Source organism: Bombina bombina, chromosome 2, assembly GCF_027579735.1.
Source record: "Bombina bombina isolate aBomBom1 chromosome 2, aBomBom1.pri, whole genome shotgun sequence".
Lineage (NCBI taxonomy): Eukaryota > Metazoa > Chordata > Amphibia > Anura > Bombinatoridae > Bombina > Bombina bombina.
The window spans coordinates 1105633724-1105653036 of NC_069500.1; the positions used below are offsets into that span (position 1 = coordinate 1105633724).

The 19313-nt window shown below is 41.2% G+C and overlaps 1 protein-coding gene across 1 annotated transcript in view; it reads left to right on the forward strand.

Annotated features, from left to right (window-relative positions):
- Window positions 1-19313, forward strand: part of TMEM131L (transmembrane 131 like) — a gene marked incomplete in the record, with an annotated part of 682792 nt that overhangs the window by 245427 nt on the left and 418052 nt on the right. Inside the window, 1 exon segment of the mRNA XM_053703753.1 lies at window positions 7701-7759. Coding sequence (XP_053559728.1) covers window positions 7701-7759 — 59 coding nt within the window.

Below are 19313 nucleotides of genomic sequence, written 5' to 3' on the forward strand. Positions count from 1 at the left end.
GTAATTTATCGAAAAAGCAGTTCCACACTTATTACGTAATTAAAGTAAGATGAAAGTCAAAGTAAACTTTCATGGTTCAGATATAACATGCAATTTTTTGAGATTTTTCCATTTAATTCTATCATCAAAACCTTGTTTTGTTGGTTATCCATTGTTGCATATGTAGACTTGGGAGCAGCAATGCACTATTTGGTACTAGCTGGCCATTGGTGGCTACACGCACATGCTAGGTCTCAGTAGTGCAGTGCTGCTCTAAAGCTGACTTTAGCTGTGTGTTTTTTCTTTTTGCAGGAGCTAAACAATATTGCAATAATAAAATGCTTTTGAAGCATGTGTATTTGAACCCTTTATGCATGTGTATTTGAACCCTTTATGCATGTGTATTTGAACCCTTTATGCATGTGTATTTGAACCCTTTAAGCATGCGTATTTGAACCCAATGCTGTAACTTTGAATTGTTTATAAAGTTAAACCCATTAATAGTAACAAATTTCCTATGTACTTGTTAACTAAAAAATGTAATTATATTGTAAGTTTATTTTGAGGCATTACCTTTAGCGTGAGGATAATGTAATGTGATCCCTCGCCAATCCTGCTGTTAGTGACCAGCCCTCCATATAAAAAAAGTTACAAATTACATAGTAAGACAGACTTTTCGAGAGCTTCCTCAGACCTAAAGCAATACTGATCAATATGGTTGATTTTAACAAAGTTTTTTAAAATGACATCATGTTTATTGTTTCAGAGCTGAGAAAGAGAGGAAACGTGTCCTTTAATATGGGATATCAGCCTGTTACAAAGTGTCTTTACATACTGCATTACTATATATGAATCACTGGATTGACATGGCTCTGTTAACATACACCCATTAACTTTCTGCAAAATTATGCATTACAACAAGTAAAATATAATTGTTTTGATTGTATTTAGTGGTCGGAAGATGACACATTTTTGAAATTTATGATGTTTAGTAGATTTAAATAATTATATTTCCCAAATGATCATTGGGTACCATGGGGCAAGCAAGTTTTCTTTCATGTAATTGGCAAGAGTCCATGAGCTAGTGACGTATGGGATATACATTCCTACCAGGAGGGGCAAAGTTTCCCAAACCTTAAAATGCCTATAAACACACCCCTCACCACACCCACAATTCAGTTTTACAAACTTTGCCTCCGATGGAGGTGGTGAAGTAAGTTTGTGCTAGATTCTACGTTGATATGCGCTCCGCAGCAAGTTGGAGCCCGGTTTTCCTCTCAGCGTGCAGTGAATGTCAGAGGGATGTGAGGAGAGTATTGCCTATTTGAATGCAGTGATCTCCTTCTAAGGGGTCTATTTCATAGGTTCTCTGTTATCGGTCGTAGAGATTCATCTCTTACCTCCCTTTTCAGATCGACGATATACTCTTATATATACCATTACCTCTGCTGATTCTCGTTTCAGTACTGGTTTGGCTATCTGCTATATGTAGATGAGTGTCCTGGGGTAAGTAAGTCTTATTTTCTGTGACACTCCTAGCTATGGTTGGGCACTTTGTTTATAAAGTTCTAAATATATGTATTCAAACATTTATTTGCCTTGACTCAGAATGTTCAACTTTCCTTATTTTTCAGACAGTCAGTTTCATATTTGGGATAATGCATTTTAATTTAACATTTTTTACCTTAAAATTTGACTTTTTCCCTGTGGGCTGTTAGGCTCGCGGGGGCTGAAAATGCTTCATTTTATTGCGTCATTCTTGGCGCGGACTTTTTTGGCGCAAAAATTCTATTTCCGTTTCCGGCGTCATACGTGTCGCCGGAAGTTGCGTCATTCTTTGACGTTATTTTGCGCCAAAAATGTCGGCGTTCCGGATGTGGCGTCATTTTTGGCGCCAAAAAGCATTTAGGCGCCAAATAATGTGGGCGTCTTATTTGGCGCGAAAAAATATGGGCGTCACTTTTGTCTCCACATTATTTAAGTCTCATTTTTTATTGCTTCTGGTTGCTAGAAGCTTGTTCTTTGGCATTTTTTCCCATTCCTGAAACTGTCATTTAAGGAATTTGATCAATTTTGCTTTATATGTTGTTTTTTTCTTTTACATATTGCAAGATGTTCCACGTTGCAACTGAGTCAGAAGATACTTCAGGAAAATCACTGCACAATGCTGGAGCTACCAAGCTAAGTGTATCTGCTATAAACTTTTGGTATCTGTTTCTCCAGCTGTTATTTGTATTGCATGTCATGTCAAACTTATTAATGCAGATAAAATTTCCTTTAGTACTGTTACATTACCTGTTGCTGTTCCGTCAACATCTAATTTTCAGAGTGTTCCTGATAACATAAGAGATTTTATTTTTTAAATCCATTAAGAAGGCTATGTCTGTTATTTTTCCTTCTAGTATACATAAAAGTCTTTTAAAACTTCTCTTTTTTTCAGATGAATTTTTAAATGAACATCATCATTCTGATACTGATAATGGTTCTTCTGGTTCTGAGGTTTCTGTCTCAGAGGTTGATGCTGATAAATCTTTGTATTTGTTCAAGATGGAATTTATTCGTTCTTTACTTAAAGAAGTGTTATTTGCATTAGAAATAGAGGATTCTGGTCCTCTTGATACTAAATGTAAACGTTTAAATAAGGTTTTTAAATCTCCTGTAGTTATTCCAGAAGTGTTTTATCTCCCTGATGCTATTTCTGAAGTAATTTCCAGGGAATGGAATAATTTGGGTAATTTATTTACTCCTTCTAGACGTTTAAGCAAATTATATCCTGTGCCATCTGACAGATTAGAGTTTTTTGGGACAAAAATCCCTAAGGTTATGGGGCTGTCTCTACTCCTGCTAATGTACTACTATTCCTACGGCAGATAGTACTTCATTTAAGGATCCTTTAGATAGGAAAATTGATTCCTTTCTAAGAAAAGCTTACTTATGTTCAGGTAATCTTCTTAGACCTGCTATATTTTTAGCGGATGTTGCTGCAGCTTCAACTTTTTGGTTAGAAGCTTTAGCGCAACAAGTAACAGATCATAATTTTATAGCATTATTTTTATTCTATAACATGCTAATAATTTTATTGGTGATACCATCTTTTGATATCATTAGAGTTGATGTCAGGTATATGTCTCTAGCTATTTTAGCTAGAATAGCTTTATGGATTAAACTTGGAATGCTGACATGTCTTCTAAGTCAACTTTGCTTTCCCTTTCTTTCCAGGGTAAATAATCATTTTCGTTCCTTTCCTCACAAGGAACAAAAGCCTGATCCTTCATCCTCAGGAGCGGTATCAGTTTGGAAACTATTTCCAGTTTGGAATATATCCAAGCCTTATAGAAACCTATAGCCAGCTCCTAAGTATGCAGCCCTTATTCCAGCTCAGCTGGTATGGGGCAGATTACGTTTTCTTCAAAGAAATTTGGATCAATTCCGTTCTTAATCTCTGGTTTCAGAAACATTGTTTCAGAAAGGTACAGAATTGGCTTCAAGTTAAGGCCTCCTGCTAAGAGATTCTTTTCTTTCCCGTGTCCCAGTTAACACAGCAAAGGCTCAGCATTTCTGAAATGTGTTTCAGATCTAGAGTTGGCTGGAGTATTTATGCCAGTTCCAGTTCTGGAACAGGGGCTGGGGTCTTATTTTATCTCTTCATTGTACCAAAGAAGGTCAATTCCTTCAGACCAGTTCCGGATCTATCATTATTGAATCATTATGTTAGGATACCAACATTCAAGATGGTTACTGTAGGACTATCCTGCCTTTTGTTTAGCAAGGGCATTATATGTCTACAATAGATTTACAGGATGTGTATCTGCATATTCCGATTCATCCAGATCACTTTTAGTGTCTGAGATTCTCTTTTTAGACAAGCATTACCAGTTTTGTGGCTCTACCGTTTGGCTTAGCCTCAGTTCCAAGAATTTTTTTCAAAGGTTCTCGGTGCCCTTCTTTCTGTAATCAGAGAATAGGGTTTTGGTATTTCCTTATTTGGACGATATCTTGGTATTTGCTCAGTCTTCTCATTTTCGAAGAATCTCATACGAATCGACTTGTGTTGTTTCTTCAAGTTCATGGTTGGAGGATCAATTTACCAATCAGTTCATTGATTCCTCAGACAAGGGTAACCTTTTTAGGTTTCTAGATAAATTCAGTGTCTGACTCTGTCCTTGTCAGACAAGAGAAGTTTAACATTGATATCAGCTTGTCAAAACCTTCAGTCACAATCATTCCCTTTGGTAGCCTTATGCATGGAAATGTTGGGTCTTAGGACTGCCGCATCAGATGCGATCTCCTTTGCTCGTTTTCACATGCGACCTCTTCAGCTCTGTATGCTGAACCAATGGTGCAGGGATTACTCAAAGATATCTCAATTAATATCTTTAAACCGATTTTACAACACTCTCTGACATGGTGGACAGATCACCATCGTTTAGTTCAGGGGGCTTCTTTGTTCTTCCGACCTGGACTATAATCTCAACAGATGCAAGTCTTACAGGTTGGGGAGCTGTGTGGGGGTATCTGACGGCACAAGGGGTTTGGGAATCTCAGGAGGTGAGATTTCCGATCAATATTTTTGAACTCCGTGCAATTTTCAGAGCTCTTCAGTCTTGGCCTCTTCTGAAGAGAGAGTTGTTCATTTGTTTTCAGATAGACAATGTCACAACTGTGGCATACATCAATCATCAAGGAGGGACTCACAGTCCTCTGGCTATGAAAGAAGTATCTCGAATTTTGGTTTGGGCGGAATCCAGCTCCTGTCTAATCTCTGCGGTTCATATCCCAGGTATGGACAATTGGAAAGCGGATTATCTCAGTCGTCAAACGTTGCATCCGGGCGAATGGTCTCTTCACCCAGAGGTATTTCTTCAGATTGTTCAAATGTAGGAACTTCCAGAAATAGATCTGATGGCTTCTCATCTAAACAAGAAACTTCCCAGGTATCTGTCCAGATCCCGGGATCCTCAGGCGGAGGCAGTGGATGCATTATCACTTCCTTGGAAGTATCATCCTCCCTATATCTTTCCGCCTCTAGTTCTTCTTCCAAGAGTAACCTCCAAGATTCTGAAGGAATGCTCGTTTGTTCTGCTGGTAGCTCCGGCATGGCCTTACAGGTTTTGGTATGCGGATCTTGTCCGGATGGCCTCTTGCCAACCGTGGACTCTTCCGTTAAGACCAGACCTTTTGTCTCAAGGTCCTTTTTTTCCATCAGGATCTGAAATCCTTAAATTTAAAGGTATGGCGATTGAACGCTTGATTCTTGGTCAAAGAGGTTTCTCTGACTCTGTGATTAATACTATGTTACAGGCTCGTACATCTGTATCCAGAGAGATATATTATAGAGTCTGGAAGACTTATATTTCTTGGTGTCTTTCTCATCATTTTTCTTGGCATTCTTTTAGAATACCGAGAATATTACAGTATTCTTCAGGATGGTTTAGATAAGGGTTTGTCCGCAAGTTCCTTGAAAGGTCAAATCTCTGCTCTTTCTGTTCTTTTTCACAGAAAGATTGCTATTCTTCCTGATATTCATTGTTTTGTACAAGCTTTGGTTCGTATAAAGCCTGTCATTAAGTCAATTTCTCCTCCTTGGAGTTTGAATTTGGTTCTGGGGGCTCTTCAAGCTCCTCCATTTGAACCTATGCATTCATTGGATATTAAATTACTTTCTTGGAAAGTTTTTTGTTCCTTTTGGCCATCTCTTCTGCCAGAAGAGTTTCTGAATTATCTGCTCTTTCTTGTGAGTCTCCTTTTCTGATTTTTCATCAGGATAAGGCGGTGTTGCGAACTTCTTTTGAATTTTTACCTAAAGTTGTGAATTCCAACAACATTAGTAGAGAAATTGTGGTTCCTTCATTATGTCCTAATCCTAAGAATTCTAAGGAGAAATCGTTGCATTCTTTGGATGTTGTTAGAGCTTTGAAATATTATGTTGAAGCTACGAAATCTTTTCGTAAGACTTCTAGTCTATTTGTTATTTTTTCCGGTTCTAGAAAAGGCCAGAAAGCTTCTGCCATTTCTTTGGCATCTTGGTTGAAATCTTTAATTCATCTTGCCTATGTTGAGTCGGGTAAAACTCCGCCTCAGAGAATTACAGCTCATTCTACTAGGTCAGTTTCTACTTCCTGGGCGTTTAGGAATGAAGCTTCGGTTGACCAGATCTGCAAAGCAGCGACTTGGTCCTCTTTGCATACTTTTACTAAATTCTACCATTTTGATGTATTTTCTTCTTCTGAAGCAGTTTTTGGTAGAAAAGTACTTCAGGCAGCGGTTTCAGTTTGAATCTTCTGCTTATGTTTTTCATTAAACTTTATTTTGGGTGTGGATTATTTTCAGCAGGAATTGGCTGTCTTTATTTTATCCCTCCCTCTCTAGTGACTCTTGTGTGGAAAGATCCACTTCTTGGGTAGTCATTATCCCATACGTCACTAGCTCATGGACTCTTGCTAATTACATGAAAGAAAACATAATTTATGTAAGAACTTACCTGATAAATTCATTTCTTTCATATTAGCAAGAGTCCATGAGGCCCGCCCTTTTTTTGTGGTGGTTATGATTTTGTATAAAGCACAATTATTCCAATTCCTTATTTTATATGCTTTCGCACTTTTTTCTTATCACCCCACTTCTTGGCTATTCGTTAAACTGAATTGTGGGTGTGGTGAGGGGTGTATTTATAGGCATTTTAAGGTTTGGGAAACTTTGCCCCTCCTGGTAGGAATGTATATCCCATACGTCACTAGCTCATGGACTCTTGCTAATATGAAAGAAATGAATTTATCAGGTAAGTTCTTACATAAATTATGTTATTTGTATGTTATTGGGTATAACTCTGTATTTTGTGACATAAGCTGTTCTATTCTTAAGAGGAATAACACATTTCTGATGTTTTCTGAAGAGTAAAAAACATTTTTTTTTTATTTTTCTTTAGATTTGTTTTGTGGGACTGCCTTATAGTCCAGAAATGACCGTATTTTTGTCCCATAATATTACATATACATTTATTTATTTATACTCTTAATTTTATCGATTTTTGAGACTGTTCAAAGTAATGGTAAACTTTCCCCTTTGTATAAACAGACCCGAAACATTACCAATATTTTAGATAGTGTAATTCATCAGTTGTAATGAAAATGCGGTATAACTTATTTTTTAATTGTAGTGCTGACATTCAAATACCCTTCGCTACGGCCGCCCACTAGAAAAGTATTTTTTTTTGTGAGCTAACTTTTTGAACTGTCCCTTAATCAGCAATCTTTTATGGTAGCAAGTGCGCCGATTGGAGAAAAGTTAGCTCACAAAAAACATTACTTTTGAAGTGGGTGTGAGTGTGGATATTTGATTATCACATCTACAGTAAGTAAGTTAAAGTGCATTTTCATTACAACTGAATTAAACTGCGTTTCAAATATCACTAACATTCCGGATCTGTTCATTCAAAGGGAAAAGTTTACCATCACTTTAAATATATATGGATAACCAGAATAACAGATTTTTATTTAATCATGCACAGAAACTTTGAAAGAATAACATTTTGGTCAGGAACGGAGTATTTTTACCTTTTTACTGAAATGAATTAAATAATTTACACTCACATGCTTATGGTTAGTATGGCCTGCTTTGTATTGGAGATCTGTTATTATAGTGTTCCTGTAAGGATCCAGAAATATTTGCAAAGTCATCACCTAAGAAAAGGAACATGCTGACACCTTTTTCTTTTTATGCAGGTGACCCCTTTATGAGTATATACGTGTTAAATTCTGGGAATGGTCTTGTTCATATGCAGGTAAACTAACTAAAAATTGCTTCTTTTTTAAAAAAAACTAAATTTAGGCATCTAATGTCGTCTGCATTTCTCATATGTCAAAGTAGCATACTGGTATTTTTCAAATGACCATAGATTTAATGTCTAAGACCAGGAGCTTGCCTTAGCTACTTTTTAAGATGGTAGTTGCTACTGTTATTTTCCTTCTTAATATTAGGAGAGTCCACGGCTTCATTCCTTACTTGTGGGATATACAGAACCTGGCCACCAGGAGGAGGCAAAGACACCCCAGCCAAAGGCTCTCCCTTTCCCTAATATCCCAGTCATTCTTTGCCTTTCGTCACAGGAAGTTGGCAGAGAAGTGTCAGACGATACGGAGTAGTTCGTTATGAAGGGTATTTACCCTTTGAAATGGGACTGGAGTTTAAAGTAGTGTTTTCAGCCTCTCAGTGAGAGCATTGACGAAAGTTAGGGTCGGGAGATGCAGGGAGAGTCTTTATGCGAATCCATCCAGACTCGTATTAACAGCTCCTAAGCAATCAGTGTTGACGAGTTTCACTGCCTGCTTTCATCACTCAAGTCCATGTCAGGAGCGATGCTACAAGACTGTCACACTTTTGAGGCTGTGTTTTTGTTTCACTGCATAGATTCCTGTAAGTTCGTTTCCTTTTTTACACATATGGTAACGCTAGAAGACAGGGTCACAGTGTTGCTCCTTTTATCTGTATATAATCAACGGTTAATATCTCCTTAGGGAGGATTATTGAACATTGGGGATTAATTTTATACATTTGTATTTGATTTATACTGCGTTATGTGCGAGATGTTTTTGAGGCTCATAGGCTAAGGTTGGAACATACAGGTTACTTTCACTTTAGAGCTGCGCAGCTTTCCAAGCTTGGTGCGCTTTTCCTTAGCGGAGGTGGACCTAGGTTGCGCTCTATGTGACTGGGTGTGGTCGAAGTTTCACTTCCTATTCTCTGACCGTGCTGGTTATCTGTGTCATAGGAGGTGGTGAGTCCCCCTGCCATTGTGGTATAAAGGTGCCGTGTTTTATATGTTATATATTGTTATATTAGGACATAGCCCAAAGCTATGGAGGACTCTGATGTTTTAGAGGTACTCCCTATATACCTAAGTCTAATGCCTGTTAATATTGTGAGGAGGCCAAGGTATACCCGCTCTATCAATTATGTTCCTCATGCCTAGAGAAAGTGATTATGTCAAAAAAGGTTAACATGTTTGATACCACTAAGCCTTCCACCTCTGTGGGGTCCCCGTCCCGTGAGGTGCGCACCCTGCTTTCATCTCCTAATACACATGCAGTTTCCCATAGCACGCCTGATCCTCCATCTGGAGGAGGCCTTTTGCCTCCAGACTTCACTGCGCAGTTACAAACGGCGGTGTCTGCGGCCATTAGTGCTTTACCTCACCCTGCTAAGTGCAAGCGAAAGGTCAAATATTGCTATCCTTCCCAGGGGTCATCATCTAGTTTATTGGCTATAGCTGATAGACGGTTATCTGATGATGAAGTTCTTTCTGATACTTCAGAATGTGAACTTTCTGGGTCTGAATCGGCTGCCTCTAAGCTTCCGATTGCGTAGGAACCAGATTTTAAATTTCGGATGGAGCACTTGCGCTTTCTTTTAAAGAAAGTATTAGCTACCTTAGAGGGTCCAGAGGCCAAACTGCCCAAAGAACCTTTAATTCCAAAACTGGATAGAGTTTACAAAGACAGGGTTGCTTCTCAGACTTTCCCTGTTCCTGTAAAGATGGCAAACATTATTAAGAATGAATGGGAGAGGATTGGTTCTTCTATCACCCCTTCGTCTGCCTTTAAGAAACTGTTCCAGGGCCCGGACTCTCAATTGGAGGTGTGGGGTTCCATCCCTAAGGTGGATGGCGCTGTCTTCACGCTTGCAAAACGCACTACTATCCCACTGGAGGATAGTTCGTCGTTCAAAGAGCTCATGGATTAAAAGATGGAAACTCTGTTAAGAAAGATGTTTCAACATTCGGGATATTTATTTCAACCAGCAGCGGCAGTTGCGGTAGTGGCTACCTTCTGGTGCAATGCCTTATCGGAATTGATCGAGGTGGAAGGTCCCCTCGATATTATCCTTGATATAATTAAGGCTTTAAGGGTCACTAATTCTTTTATTTGTGATGTGAATATGCAAATTATTTGTTTAAATGCTAAAACTGCTGGGTTTTCTGTTCAGGCCTGCCGGCTCTGTGGATGAAGTTCTGGTCTGTGGACTTGACTTCCAAATCTAGACTCCTTTATCTTCCGTTCAAGGGTAAGATTTTGTTTTTCCACGGTTACAGGGGGCAAGGGTGCCTTCCTACCACAAGATAAAAAGAACAGATCTAAGGGACAATCTAATAATTTTCATTCCTTTCGCTCTGATAAATTCCAACACCAGCAACCCTTCGCTAAGACCGAGCAACTTAAGACTTGAACGCCGGCTCAGTCCTGGAATAAGTCCAAGCAGAGCAATAAGCCCACTGAGACTAAATCAGCATGAAGGGGTTGCCCCCGGTCCATCTATGGATCAGGTAGCGGGCAGACTTTCTCAGAAGCTTGGTTCAGGGATGTGCAGGATCCTTGGGTCCTGGAGGTCATTGCTCAGGGTTACAGAATTGGGTTAAAGTTTCTTCCACCCAAGAGCAGATTCCTTCTTCGTCTGTCATCAAAACCAGAAAAGAGGGATTCCTTTCTGGTGTGTGTTTGGGATCTGTCTTTCTTAGGAGTCAAACTTTTTCGTGGTCCCAAAAAAGGAGGGAACTTTCCGCCTGCTTCTGGACCTAACGTGCTTAAACAAGTTTCTGTACGTCCCATCGTTCAAGATGGAGACGATAAGGTCTATCTTTCCCTTAGTTCAGAAGGAACAGTTCATGCCCACTATAGATCTGAAGGATGCTTACCTTCATGCCCCAATGCACAGGGAACATTTGCAGTTCCTAAGGTTTGCCTTCCTGGATCAGCACTTTCAGTTTATTGCCCTTCCATTTGACCTAGCTACTGCCCCATGGATTTTCACAAAGGTTCTGGGGGCTCTCTTAGCCGTGGCCAGAACCCAGGGCATTGCAGTAGCACCTTACTTGAACGATATTCTGGTACAAGCACCATCATTTTGTCTAGCGGAAGAACATTCAGAATCTCTTCTCTCTCTTCTACGATCCCATGGATGGAAGATAAACTTAGAAAAGAGTTCTCTTATTCCAAGCACCAGGGTAGAATTCCTGGGCACTATAATAGACTCACTAGTCATGTGGATATTTTCTTTTACAAGATATGATGAGTCCACGGATTTCATCCTTATGGGATATCACCTCCTGATCAGCAGGAGGAGGCAAAGAGCTCCACAGCAGAGCTGTATATATAGCCCCTCCCTTCCCTCCCCCCCCAGTCATTCTCTTTGCCTGCGTTAGTGATAGGAGTGAGGTAAATTGAGGTGTTAGTTTAGACTCTTCAATCAAGAGTTTTTTATTTTTAAATGGTGCCGATGTGTACTATTTTTCTTTAGGAGCAGTTTCTGGAAGTTATGATTATGGGAACTGGTGAGGTTTTATCCTGCACTGCGCCTCCCATCATTATACTGCTCTTCAGTATTGGTCTTAGAGAGAATTAACTAAGACCTATCTGTCTTCGCAGGACCTCAGGAGGGAAAGGAGGCCTCTTGATACTGTGAATTCTCATGTTGTTCCTCAACATGAAGGTAAGTGCAGTCTTTTCTTTCTGGGGCTCTGCAGCTTATCTCAGAAGTGACTGTGCTAAGATCTTGTTTCTATCAGGGAACACAGACTTAAGGCTTAATTTGGGCAGTATACAGATCTCACTAATACTAAGAGATTGAGAACTGTCATATTGTTTTTATCTGTGGCATTATGCAGATTCTCATTAGTACAGGGACTGAGAACCGTAATATTGTGTGTGTTTTTTCCCAGACATTCTAGTGCGACTCAGATAAGGACTAGAAGCGCTGGGGGTTCGTGGTGACTCACAATGTCTGGGCAACTTTTATTCAGAATAGGCTGACGCTGGGAGTAATATGCAGTTTGTGATTACTATGTCTCCAAAACATGGCGGCTCTGTTTGTGGTTCTCCACTTCTTGTTTACGCCCACGATGGGCGGGGCTTGGTGCACTTTTGCACAGTTTTCTAACTGGGTTCCAACAGCAGCACTTTCTTCTCAGCTCCTAGTGCGCTTGTTGACATATAGTACAGGCGATTGTAGGTGTGCCAGGTGAGAGGTCTCGACACAGGTGGAGGTAGGAGCTGCGACGGGGTGACTGAATTTGGCTTTTTTTCTCATAAAAATGTATTATTTGTCCCCTTAAAGCTATATGACTTAGGAAGTACATAGGACTAATTAAGGAGGTTTGTTTTTTGACCTATACGGACTTTTTGTTACAGAGACATTTTTTTCTTTTAAAGACACAGTACCTACTCTGTTGTTAAAAATTTATTTAAACGACCAACTTTGCTTGTTTTTTCTGTGTATCATGGAGGACATTGAACAAAGCACATGTCCTATGTGTCTAAATGCCATTGTGGAACCCCCTGTTACCCTATGTGACACTTGTTTAGAGAGGGCCTTACAATGTAAAGAGAAGATATTTTCTAATACAGATATGCCTGGAGATTGCTCTCAGACCAATGAGACTCCGGGTATGCCGCTAGTTTCTCCCCGAGCGTCACAGCCTTTAATGCCCACGCAAACGACGCCATGTTCCTCAATGGCGTCAACTGCAGCCATATCCTGCAAGGTAAATTAAGTAATGTCATCCACCCTCACAGAAGTCTTGTTTAAGTTGCCAGTGTTACAGGGCAAACATAGCAGGACTGAGAACCATGTGGTCCCTGCAACTTCTGATGCCTTGATGGCTATCTCCGATGTACCCTCACAGGGATCTGAGTTGGAGGGTAGGGAACTTCTGTCTGAGGGGGAACTCTCTGACTCGGGGAGTGCGTTACCTCAGACTGATTCGGACGTCATGTCCTTTAGATTTAAGCTGGAACACCTCCGCCTGTTACTTTGAGAGGTTTTAGCGACTCTGGATAATTGTGACTCTATAGTGGTACCACCAGAGAAATTGTATAAGATGGACAAATATTTAGAGGTCCCTGCTTATTTGAATGAGTTTCCAGTTCCTAAGAGAATTTTGGAAATTATTTTGCGGGAATGAGAAAGACTGGGTATCCCGTTCTCACCCTCTCCTAATTTTGAGAAAATGTATCCTATAGCTGACACTGCTCGGGATTCATGGCAAACAGTCCCTAAGGTGGAGGGAGCTATATCTACCCTGGCTAAGCGTACAACTATTCCTATTGAGGACAGTTGTGCTTTCAAAGATCCTATGGACAAAAAATTGGAGGGTCTTCTAAAGAAGCTTTTTGTTCACCAGGGTTTTCTATTGCAACCGATGTCTTGTATTGTACCAGTTACAACCGTGGCTGCTTTTTTGTTTGACGCCTTAGAAGAGTCTTTTAAGACTGAGACTCCTTTAGAGGAAATTCTAGACAGAATTAAGGCCCTTAAGCTGGCTTATTCTTTTATTACTGATGCCACTTTTCAAATCGCCAAGTTGGCGGCTAAAAATGCAGGATTTGCCATTCTAGCGCGTAGAGCTTTATGGTTAAAATCTTGGTCTGCCGATGTATCCTCTAAATCAAAGCTTTTGACTATTCCTTTCAAAGGAAAGACCCTATTCGGGCCTGAATTGAAAGAGATCATTTTGTACATTACCGGGAGGTAAGGGTCACCTCCTCCCTCAGGATAAGACATCTAAACAAAGGAGACAGAGTTATTTTCGTTCCTTTCAAAATTTCAAGGGAATCCCTTCTTCCTCGTCCACTAAACAGGAAGGGAACTTGGCACAAGACAAGCCCGCCTGGAGACCCAATCAGGCTTGGAACAAGGGTAAACAACCCAAGAAGCCAGCTGCTGCTCCCAAGACAGCATGGATCGGGTATAATAGGGGGCAACATTTCTCTATTTGTCAATGCTTGGATGAGAGAAGTTTAGGATCCCTGGGCACTAGAGATCGTGTCCCAGGGCTATCAACTGGAGTTCAAGAATTCCCTCCCAAGGGGAAGGTTGCTTCTTTCACGATTGTCTGTAGACCAGACAAAAGAGAGGCGTTCTTACGTTGTGTAAGAGATCTCTCCACTATGGGAGTAATTTGTCCCGTTCCAATACAGGAACAGGGGCAGGGGTTTTACTCCAATCTTTTTGTGGTTCCCAAAAAAGAGGGAACGTTCAGACCCATTTTAGACCTCAAGAGTCTAAACAAGTTTCTCAGAGTCCCATCCTTCAAGATGGAGACGATTCGGACAATTCTACCATTGATCCGGGAGGGTCAATATATGACTACCGTGGACTTAAAGGATACATATCTTCACATTCCTATCCACAGAGATCATCACCAGTTTCTAAGGTTTGCTTTCCTGGACAAACATTTTCAGTTCGTGGCTCTTCCCTTTCGGGTTGGCCACGGCACCCAGGATCTTCACAAAGGTTCTAGGGTCTTTGCTAGCGGTTCTCAGACCGCGGGGCATCGCAGTGTAGCCTTATCTGGACGATATTCTAATCAAGGCGTCGTCTTACCAACTGACAAAGTCTCATACCGACATGGTTCTGTCTTCCACAGACAAGGGTTCCTTTCCTGGGAACTATAATAGATTCCATATTCATGAAAATCTTGTTGACGGAAGTCAGAAAGTTAAAGATTCTGAATAAATGCCGAACCCTTCAGTACAATCCTCGGCCATCAGTGGCCCAGTGCATGGAGGTAATTGGATTGTTGGTGGCGGCAATGGACATCATTCCGTTTGCTCGTTTTCATCTCAGACCTCTACAACTCAGCATGCTCAGGCAGTGGAATTGAGATTATGCAGATTTGTCTCCTCAGATAGATCTGGATCAGGAGACGAGACTCTCTTCTTTGGTGGTTGTTGCTGTATCATCTGTCCCAAGGGACGTGCTTCCTTCATGGGTGATAGTAACAACAGATGCCAGTCTACTAGGATGGGGTGCAGTCTGGAATTCCCTGAAGGCTCAGGGAGTGTGGACTAGAGCGGAGTCTCTACTTCCCATCAACATTCTGGAGTTGAAAGCAATATTCAATGCACTTCAATCTTGGCCTCAGTTGGCTTCGGACAACATCACGACTGTGGCTTACATGAATCATCAGGGAGGAACAAGGAGTTTCTTAGCGATGATAGAGGTATCCAAGATAATTCAGTGGGCGGAGGCTCACTCTTGTTATTTGTCAGCAATCTACATCCCAGGAGTGGACAACTGGGAGGCAGACATTTCATCCGGGGAATGGGAACTTCACCCAGAGGTCTTCACCGCTCTGATTCTCAGGTGGGGCAGTCCAGAATTGGATCTGATGGCATCTCGGCAAAATGCCAAGCTCCCATGGTACGGTTCCAGGTCCAGGGATCCTCAGGCCGAACTGATAGATGCATTGGCAGTGCCTTGGTCGTTCGACCTAGTTTATGTGTTCCCACCGTTTGCTCTTCTTTCCCGGGTGATTGCAAGGATCAAACCGGAGAAGGCTTTGGTGATTCTAATCGCTCCTGCGTGGCCTCGCAGGACTTGGTATGCCGATCTGGTGGACATGTCCTCTCTGCCACTGTGGAGGCTTCCATTGAGGCAGGACCTTCTCATTCCCTTCCATCATCCAAATATCATTTTTCTACAGCTGACTGCTTGGAGATTGAACGCTTGATTTTATCTAAGCGAGGTTTTTTCTGATGCTGTCATTGAAACCTTGATTCAGGCACGTAAACCTGTTAATAGAAAGATTTACCATAAGATATGGCGTAAATATCTTTTTTGGTGCGAATCCAAGGGTTTCTCATGGAGTAAGGTTCGGATTCCCAGGATTTTATCTTTTCTCCAAGATGGATTAGAGAAAGGGTTGTCGGCAGGTTCATTAAAGGGACAGATTTCTGCTCTGTCTATTTTGCTGCATAAGCGTCTGGCAGATGTTCCAGATGTTCAATCTTTTTGTCAGGCTCTGACTAGAATCAGGCCTAAGTTTAGACCAATTGCTCCTCCTTGGAGTTTGAATTTAGTTCTTAATGTTCTTCAAGGGGTTCCGTTTGAACCCATGCATTCCATAGATATTAAGTTATTATCTTGGAAAGTTTTATTTTTGGTTGTTATTTCTTCTGCTCGCAGAGTTTGAGCTTTCGACTTTACAATGTGATTCTCCTTATCTTATTTTCCATGCTGATAAGGTGGTGTTACGTACCAAACCTGGTTTTCTTCCTAAGGTTGTTTCTAACAAGAATAATAATCAGGAAATTGTTGTTCCTTCCTTGTGCCCTAACCCTTCTTCTAAGAAGGAACGTCTGTTACATAATTTAGATGTAGTCCGTGCCTTGAAGTTCTACTTACAGGCGACTAAAGAGTTTCGTCAAACATCTTCCTTGTTTGTTATGTTTGCTGGGAAACATAGAGGTCAGAAAGCTACGGCTACCTCTCTCTTTCTTTTTGGTTGAAGAGTATCATACGTGTTGAATATGAGACTGCTGGACAGCAGCCTCCAGAACAAATTACGGCTCATTCTACTAGGGCTGTGGCTTCCTCATGGGTATTTAAAAATGATGCTTCTGTTGAACAGATTTGCAAGGCTGCAACTTGGTCGTCTCTTCACACTTTTTCCAAATTTTCCAAATTTTATACTTTTCCTTCATCTGAGGCTGTTTTTGGGTTCTTCAAGCAGTGGTACCTTCCGTTTAGGTTCCTGTCTTGTCCCTCCCTTTCATCCGTTGCCTATTGCTTTGGTATTGTATGCCATAAGTAAGGATGAAATCCGTGGACTCGTCATATCTTGTAAAAGAAAAGGAAATTTATGCTTACCTGAAAAATATATTTCTTTTACGATATGACGAGTCCACGGCCCACCCTGTTATTTTTTTCTAAAGGACAGGTTTTTATTTTTATTTTTTGTTAAACTTCAGTCACCTCTACTCCTTGGCCTTTCCGTTCTCTTCCTAACTTCGGTCGAATGACTGGAGGGGGAGGGAAGGGAGGGGCTATATATACAGCTCTGCTGTGGAGCTCTTTGCCTCCTCCTGCTGACCAGGAGGCGATATCCTATAAGTAAGGATGAAATCCGTGGACTCGTCATATCGTAAAAGAAATAAATTTATCAGATAAGCATAAATTTCCTTTTTTTCAGACCAGAGACGCTGCAAGCTGGCTTCGGCATATCTTGCTCTCCAGGCCTCCTCAAGGCCCTCTGTGGTGCAGTGTATGGAGTTGATTGGTCTCATGGTGACCAGCATGAACATAATTCCCTTTACCAGGTTCCATCTCAGATCGTTACAGCTGTGCATGCTGAGACAGTGGAACGGCAATCATTAGGATCTGTCCTCAACAGATCTCTATGGACAACCGGTCGAGAGAAACACTCTCTTGGTGGCTTTGTCCAGATCACCTTTTTCGAGGGACATCCTTTTTAAGACCATCCTGGGAGATTGTGACTACAGAAGCGAGAGAGAGCTCTCTTCCGATCAACATTCTGGCCCCGTCTGGGTTCGTCCCAGTTTATCAGATTCCAATCAGAAATATGACCTTGGTGGCTTACATCAACCACCAGGGAGGAACAAAGAGCTCCATAGCAGTGAGGGAGGTATCTCGGATTCTGGAGTGGGTGGAGGCCCACAACTGTTCGCTGTCAGCGATCCTCCTTCCGGGTGTGGACAACTGGGAAGCAGATTTTCTCAGCAGACAATCCTTTCATCCGGGGAATGGTTTCTCCATCCCGAGGTGTTTGCGGAGATATGCAACAGGTGGGGGAGGGAGATAGATCTCATGGCGTCCCGTCTAAATACCAAGCTGCCCAGGTATGGGTCGAGATCCAGGGACCCTCAGGCGGTGCTAATAGATGCATTAGTGGTGCCTTCGAGGTTCAGTCTAATATACCTTTTTCCACTATTACCTCTCCTTCCCCGAGTAGTGACCCCCATCAAGCAGGAGCAGGCATCAGTGATACTGATTGTTCCATCGTGGCCGTGAAGGATGTGGTTCGCGGATCTAGTGGGGATGTCTTCATCTCCTCCATGGAAGTTACCTTGTCACAGGGATCTGCTGAAACAAGGTCGTTAATCAAGATCTAGATTCTCTGAGGCTGACTGCGTGAAGATTGAACACTTAGTCCTAGCCAAGAGAGGTTTCTCTGAGAGAGTTATTGATACTCTCATTGAAGTTTGTAAACCGGTTACTCTTCGCATCTATCATAAGGTGTGGAAGACCTACTTATTCTGGTGTGAAGAACGTGGATTCACCTGGGATAAGGTCAGAGTTTCCAGGATTATTTTATTTCTCCAGATGGTCTGGAGAAGGGCCTTTCTGCTAGCTCCTTTTAAGGGACAGATTTTGGCCCTATCAGTTTTACTGCATAAGAGGCTCGCTGAGCTTCTAGATGTTCAGTCTTTTGTTCAGGGTCTGGCTAGAATCTAGCGCTCCTCCTTGAAGTTTAAATCTTGTTCTTAGAGTTTTGCAGAATGCTCCGTTTGAACCTATGCATGTAGTTGACATTAAATTACTGTCTTGGAAGGTTCTTTTTCTACTGGCTATTGCTTCGGGACGCAGAGTCTCTGAAATAGCTGCCTTGCAATGTGAGCCTCCTTACCTGATAAGGCTGTTCTTCGTACTGGGTTAGGTTTTCTTCCTAAGGTCGTTTCAGATCGCAACATCGATCAGGAGATTGTGGTTCCTTCCTTGTGTCCTAATCCTCCTTTTTCGAAGGAACGGTTACTTCATAATTTGGATGTGGTTCGGGCCTTGAAGTTCTCCTTACATACTTTTTCTAAATTTTGACGTTTTTTTTTTTTTAATTGGTTGTTTTTTTGGTTACAAACATATTAAAATGTTATAAGAGCTTAGATTACATTCATACACTTAACAGGACTATACTCCTTTTAATTTTACATGCTAAATTGAAATTTTACCCTTTCTCCAACATAGGTGTGTCCGGTCCACGGCGTCATCCTTACTTGTGGGCTATTCTTCCCCAACAGGAAATGGCAAAGAGCCCAGCAAAGCTGGTCACATGATCCCTCCTAGGCTCCGCCTTCCCCTGTCATTCTCTTTGCCGTTGCACAGGCAACATCTCCACGGAGATGGCTCAGAGTTTTTTGGTGTTTAAATGTAGTTTTTATTCTTCAATCAAGAGTTTATTTTAAAATAGTGCTGGTATGTACTATTTACTCTGAAACAGAAAAGAGATGAAGATTTCTGTTTGTAAGAGGAAAATGATTTTAGCAACCGTTACTAAAATCGATGGCTGTTTCCACACAGGACTGTTGAGAGGAATTAACTTCAGTTGGGGGAAACAGTGAGCAGACTTTGGCTGCTTGAGGTATGACACATTTCTAACAAGACTTGGTAATGCTGGAAGCTGTCATTTTCCCTATGGGATCCGGTAAGCCATTTTCTTAATTTTCAATATAAGAATACAAGGGCTTCACAAGGGCTTTAAAGACTGGTAGACATTTTTCTGGGCCAAAACGATTACTATATAAGCATGTTTAATGGTTTATAACTTA